This window comes from Pelodiscus sinensis, chromosome 7, assembly GCF_049634645.1.
Source record: "Pelodiscus sinensis isolate JC-2024 chromosome 7, ASM4963464v1, whole genome shotgun sequence".
NCBI lineage: Eukaryota > Metazoa > Chordata > Testudines > Trionychidae > Pelodiscus > Pelodiscus sinensis.
The window spans coordinates 39,921,486-39,927,485 of NC_134717.1; the positions used below are offsets into that span (position 1 = coordinate 39,921,486).

General features: G+C 45.5%; 2 protein-coding genes across 8 annotated transcripts in view; one reads left to right on the forward strand and one right to left on the reverse strand.

Moving 5' to 3' along the window:
- Positions 1 to 1,892, reverse strand: part of CFAP210 (cilia and flagella associated protein 210) — a 25,317-nt gene extending 23,425 nt beyond the window's left edge. For 2 of the 4 annotated variants that reach the window (XR_012905203.1, XM_075933581.1), the window contains exon 1: positions 1,765 to 1,892. Coding sequence is in view for 2 of the 4 variants with exons in the window: in XM_075933581.1 (XP_075789696.1) it covers positions 1,765 to 1,831 (67 nt within the window). In the remaining 2 variants the exon portion in view is untranslated. Of the gene's footprint in view, positions 1 to 1,650 lie in introns of all 4 variants that reach the window. The other 2 variants (XM_075933582.1, XM_075933583.1) reach the window with 2 other exon arrangements.
- Positions 1,571 to 6,000, forward strand: PHOSPHO2 (phosphatase, orphan 2). 4 transcript variants are annotated; one of them, XM_075933587.1, is made up of 3 exons: positions 1,571 to 1,701; positions 2,517 to 2,662; positions 3,384 to 6,000. In XM_075933587.1, the coding sequence occupies exon 3, from the start codon at positions 3,406 to 3,408 to the stop codon at positions 4,129 to 4,131; it is 726 nt and encodes a 241-aa protein (XP_075789702.1). In that variant the 5' UTR covers positions 1,571 to 1,701; positions 2,517 to 2,662; positions 3,384 to 3,405; the 3' UTR covers positions 4,132 to 6,000. The 4 variants fall into 4 exon arrangements, with proteins under 4 accessions (XP_075789702.1, XP_075789701.1, XP_014426521.1 ...); XM_075933586.1 differs by lacking the exon at positions 1,571 to 1,701 and adding an exon at positions 1,891 to 2,002; XM_075933585.1 differs by lacking the exon at positions 1,571 to 1,701 and adding an exon at positions 1,955 to 2,113.

Consider the following 6,000-nt stretch of genomic DNA (forward strand, 5'->3'; position numbering starts at 1 on the left):
CTCATTTCACGAGGAGTAACGGTAGTTCGAACTAGGAAGCCTAGTTCGAACTACCTAGTTCGTGCCCTGTGTAGCTGCGCTGCACGGGGTTCGAACCAGCGGGGTTTTAAAAATGGCGGCTCCCCGCTTATGCACATGAAGCCCGGGAAATTCAAATCCCGGGCTTAATTTGCAAGTGCGGTATGCCTACATTACCCCGCTAGTTCGAACTAGTGGGGTAGTGTAGACATACCCTAAGGCAGCAGCGTAGAGGGGACCAGAGGAGACTCCCCGTGGACAGAGGCTGCTCTGCCTCCCATGGAGCAGCAACTGTCCATGGCAAGCCTGGGCCTGCTGCGGACAGAGGCTGGTCCCTGGCAGCAACCCTATCCACGGGGGATCCGTGCTCCCCATGGACAGAGGCTGCTCCAGCCTCTGTCTGCAGGATGCTCAGAGCTCCTGTGGACAGGGGCTCCTACGACCCCATGCTGTTGCCTTTGTTTCTGAGACAGCAGTGCAAGGTGGCAGGTAGCCAGTCTAAGCAGAGAATTGGTTTTTAAACTGGCTCCCCTCGTGGACTGTCTCCCACCTGGCACCCTGTGCTGCTACCTCTGATACAGAGACAGAAGCATGGGATGGCAGGGGCACCCCGGGAGTGAGGCCGGAGTGCACTGGCTGCTGGTCCCACCCTGGGGACTATCGAAGAGTTGTGTAATGGATAAGAATTCATGCAGCTACATAACTATTCAATTACCCGATATCCAGCCTTCCTAGTTCTTTGTTTACAATATTTGTTGCCATTTTTGAAGGGTCACCCAGGAAAGGAATGGATAAAGGGGGTTGCACTGTATTTCTCCTGCACTTTTCTTGGATGCCAAAATAGGAGCCCAAGGACTCATTTGCAGTGAGAAGAAAGAAAGGTGCACATTCTCTTTTATGCACTCCACATCGGATTCCTCTTTAGGCTAAGCATCATTCTAACGTGTTAGTTCCAGAACTTCTAATATTGGGTGCGCAAGACACCCTCTGTGGGCTGCATCCAGCCTGCCAAGCCCTCTGATCGTGCCCACTGCCACTCTCCAACCCCCAGTCCAATTAAGACCTAGGGATGGGGGAGTGGCAAAGTCCCTTCTCTCCACCCCCACCAGGGGTGCGTGGCACCAGAAGGAACCAGCAGTTTTTAAAACGGGTGCCTGTTTTCTCTAAGCACCACCTGCCCCTGGCAGGGCAGGGGTGACAAAGATTTCATGCACTCTCCCACTCCCAGGCCAATCCGGGTCTGTGGGTGAGGGAGAAGAGTGAAGTCTCCTGGTCTCATCCCTTCTGTGCAAGGCCCCGCTCCTTCTGGACCACTTCTGAAATTCATGAAGTGCCCCCCCCCCCCACTCCTGTTCCAATGCATCTCTTGTGTCGTGCATCATCGCCGCCTTCCTTGTGCCTGGCATGTCAGCCCCGTGTCCGGACACCACCGCCTCAGACATGTAGGTGCCAATCGCCGCCAATCCGCCCCTCTCCGCACTAGCCACCCGCGGCCTTCGCCCCCACGTAACGCCAGGGCGGAGTCTCCCCTCCCTTCGCGGCAGGGCGCTGCGCGTGGGAGCCAGCTGGGCTCCAGGGAGAAATCGGGGCCCCGGGGTTGCGTGGCGCATTTGCAGGGGCCTGGGCGCGCACCAGGTCGCAGGTCCAGAGGCGGCCGCTGCGCCCCTGGGGCACCACGTCCCGGTACCGTCCGTCCGCGTGGCCCCGCCACTCGCGTGTCCGCCCCGGCCGCCTCGTGTCACTCACGCGCGGGCCCTCGTCTCTGGCCTTTGCGCCGCCCGAACAGCGCCGCGGGCCGGGCGGCCGCCTCCATAAGCCAGCAAGCCGGCGCCTTGAGCGGGGCCTGTGTACGGCGGTTACCAGGCAACCGAGGGGGGGGGGGAAGACGGCGCGACAGGCCAAGAGCTGCGTCACGTGACTTAGCGGAGGGGGCGGGGCCGGAAGCGGCTGGCCGGACTGCCGGGGCGCAGCAGCGCCTGCCCAGGTCTGGCGCCTCCGCTCGGTGCCGGTGTAGCGGCTCCGCCCCGCCTGTGCTCTCGGGCCCGCACTGAGCTTGGGTCCGCTTGCGGTTCCTGTGCCCGCCCAGAGGCAGGGGGTGAGCGACCCGCGCGGGGCCCGCTGCTGCGCGTGACGCTGAGTGACGCCGGCTGCTGCCGTTAGCGCGAGCTGCGGCTGCCCGGACCCCTGGGCGTAGCTGAGAACGGGGATCCCGGCGCTCCCGCTGCGCCTGTCCCTGCTGTGCGGGGCGCTGTTCTGTTGGGGGTGCGGGGGATGCCGAGTGATGTTGTCTGATGCGCTGCTCGACATCTGTGTTGTAAATGCGCTTTATCGAGCTGTTGGGGCTGACAGGAGAGAGACCCTATTTATTTTGAGTCTGCACATCCTAAACTCAAAAATTTCGGTCAGCTGAAAAAGTGGGCTGTGCCCAGGAAAGCTCATGATACCATCTATGTGTTTGTTATTCTATGAAGTGCTACCAGATCATTTGTTTTTTTAAGTTTATCCTGTACAGATGAACTCCGCCACCCCATGAAGCTTGAGCGAGAGACTTTGAACTCAAGTTCAAATGTTGAAACCCAACCACCCTGGACTTGCCTGGCTTCTTTCTGAATGGGAAAAAGTGATGAGCAAAGTTATTCCCAAGGTAAACAAAATATGTGCCTAGAACTACACTAAAGAAAGGGTGAGCTGTTTCCTTCTCTAGGCTGTTTGGTTACCCCAGGACTTGTCTATAAATGCTAATGCTGTAGAACCACAGTAAATTAAGCTACCTACAAATCTTCCTATAGCAAGTCAACACTAATATTCACCACAAAGGTTATTTGTGTTCTTGATTTTTTGAATCAAGGTGCCTGCTTGAATGTTGTTAGTAGGGTTTTTTAAGTGGAAGAAGAAAATTAGTTAAACTAGCAACAGCAGCAGCTACAAATGGCTCTTTCAAGGTTTTCATAAAATGCTTCCATCTCCTGTCAGAAAGCTGAAGAATTTCAGTCTTGAGGGTTGCTTTGATTGACCATGTGGATAAAAAAAAAAATTAGAATTAGAACTGTAGTGCAGCCAGATTGTTTAAATTGAACTTGTGTTAGTGAAGACTGAGTAATAAACATGTTGTTTCCAATACTCCTTTATACTATCTAATTAAGAATGTAGCTGGATAGTGAATTAGACTTTTGACCTTTACAGATCATCTGCTCACTTGAGCACAGCCTTTCCCATAGCTGTAGTGCCCAGAAACAGCCATGTTTATACATTTGTCTTGACTCTTTTTTGTGGTAGACTTGCCCTTTTCAAAGCAGGAGGTCGTGATAGGAATTTAATATTTAGTAGAAGCTTCTGATTATATAAACAAAATGTTTTTTTTCCAGCATATATTCTTATCTAACAACTATGAAGTTACTGCTGGTTTTTGACTTTGACTATACGGTCATAGATGAAAATAGTGACACCTGGATTGTGAAATGTGCTCCTGAGGAAAAACTGCCTAACAAACTAAGAAATTCGTATAAAAAAGGACATTGGACAGAATACATGGGCAGAGTCTTTAAATATTTGGGAGACAGTGGCGTAAGAGAAGATGAAATGAAAAGAACTATGACAACAATTCCTTTCACTACAGGAATGAGAGATCTTTTAGGCTTTATTGGCAAGAACAAAGATTTCTTTGATTGTATAATAATTTCCGATTCTAATACAGTATTTATTGACTGGATTTTAAAAGCTGCTAACTTTCATGCAGTGCTTGATGAAGTGTTTACAAATCCTGCAGCTTTCAGTGGTGCTGGCTATCTTACTTTGCAGAATTTTCACACTCATCATTGTGCAAAGTGCCCTAAAAATCTCTGCAAAAGAAAAGTGTTGGAAGAATTTGTGGATAAAAAATTACAGGAAGGAGTAAAATATACAAAAATTATATATGTAGGTGATGGTGGGAATGATCTTTGTCCAGTAACTTTTTTGAAGAAGAATGATATTGCTATGCCCAGACAAGGGTATACCTTACAGAAAATGATTTCTCAGATGTCTGAGGATCTTGATCCTGTGCAGTCTTCTGTTCTAGTTTGGTCATCAGGTATTGAAATTCTGTCTCATTTGAAATTACTTATAAAAGAATAACTCAAACTATAGAGATGATTAAAAGTAAATTGTTAAAGATGTGTTGTCTTGCATGGAGTGAATAATAATTACTGTGTCTATCACAAAGCACACAATATCTGAAACTAAGGCATTAAAATACACGGTATAAACTATTGTGTTTACTCTTTACTGTAGTGGGAAAGTGAGCATGTGAAAGTTGATTTTTTTTTTTTATTATGAGTATTTTTCTGTTCTTATAAATGGAGAGCAGGTGGAAGGAAGCAGGGAGAAAGGTAGGAAAGATGATTTATTACAGCTATTACAACAACAAAAAAATCTTGACTTCACCAGTTTGTGCAAATTACTTCTGTTCAGATGGTTAGGGGGAAAGGCAGAACAGTGGCTTTTAATGGAGGATTCATCTGTATGTATGAGATTTATATTGGGCACTAAAAACAAGGTATTGCCACCATTTCTGTTAACACATCAAAATATTTTAATATGTAAATTATTACATATAATTGGTTTAAAGGGATACATTAAAATAAATATTTTACTAAGAAAATGTAAATAGTTTTTATTGGCTCTAAGGTTTGGTTTATCTAATGAGTAATGTGTGAATTTTGTGCAATATGTTTAATTACCTTTCAAGTTATACTTACTAGAGCTCAAATACCCAAAGCCTTTGGGGAAGGAGTGCCTTTTGTCACTCAAAGGCATGTCCTCTTGTTTCTGTTCAGAAACATGATGCAATACATGCAAATAAGGAGGCACTCCATAGGAAATTATTTTTAATTGTGTATTCTATGTGTTTCACTGTGCATGTTGTCTGCCATCCCTTCAGAAATATAAGTGTAATTGAGTGAAAAATTAGTAGATTGGCGATAAGTGGAGTAGTAGGAAAGCAGAGAAAGAAGGTAGGCTGGCCCAAGACTGTGAAGGGTTGAACATGTAAACATTTAATATGTTCTTGACCCCAAAGCTTTTTAATTACATGCATTGTTTTGTTAAACAAAAAATTTGTATATGTATACAGTATTGTGAAATTCTGATATGTACCATGCATTTGAATATGGTAGAGTGCAGGATGATAAAACATGTTTTTATTTGTGGACCAGGTCATGCCCTCTTCAGAATAGGGAAACAAGGATTATCAGGATTTTCTCCAACCACAAAAGTGATTTTGTGCATTGTCACTGTGATGGAAAGTGACAAAAACACCACAAATGTTTTATTTCATAAAATACATCTGTTATTTACTTCATAGGCATCTTTATTCCTCAAACAAAAAACTTGTCATCCACGCTTAAACATGTAATACTATTTGTGAAATGCAAGAATACACTTGAATCTCTAGACTTGTCAATTGTGCCTGCTCTTTTTAGGTATGTCCCAAGCTACTAATACAGTTACCTGCTTATTTGCCCTTATAGGATCACACCTATTCTGAAGTTTCAGTAACACTAACCTAAATGTTAGTTTAATGAAACTAACCACACTAGCTTGCTATTTAGTTGGTGGACAGGCACACAAGTCATTTGTTACTATAAATAACTGAATAAACTACCCCCCTGGTACAATGTGAAAGAACAGTCTTGTGGTAAATTGCTGAAAGACCTTGTGTTGGTAGGATAACAGAGAATAATAATTTAATATTGATAAGTGTGTTTATTGTAGCAACTGAAAGCTGGTTTAATCCCTTCAGTCCTGCTGTAGTATCATTTTTCAGTAAGATAGTTCTAACAATAGACTAAAAATATGGATAGAAATGTAGCCGTGTTAGTCTGGGGTAGCTGAAGCAAAATGCAGGACAATGTAGCACTTTAAAGACTAACAAGATGGTTTATTAGATGATGAGCTTTCGTGGGCCAGACCCACTTCCTCAGATCAAATAGTGGAAGAAAATAG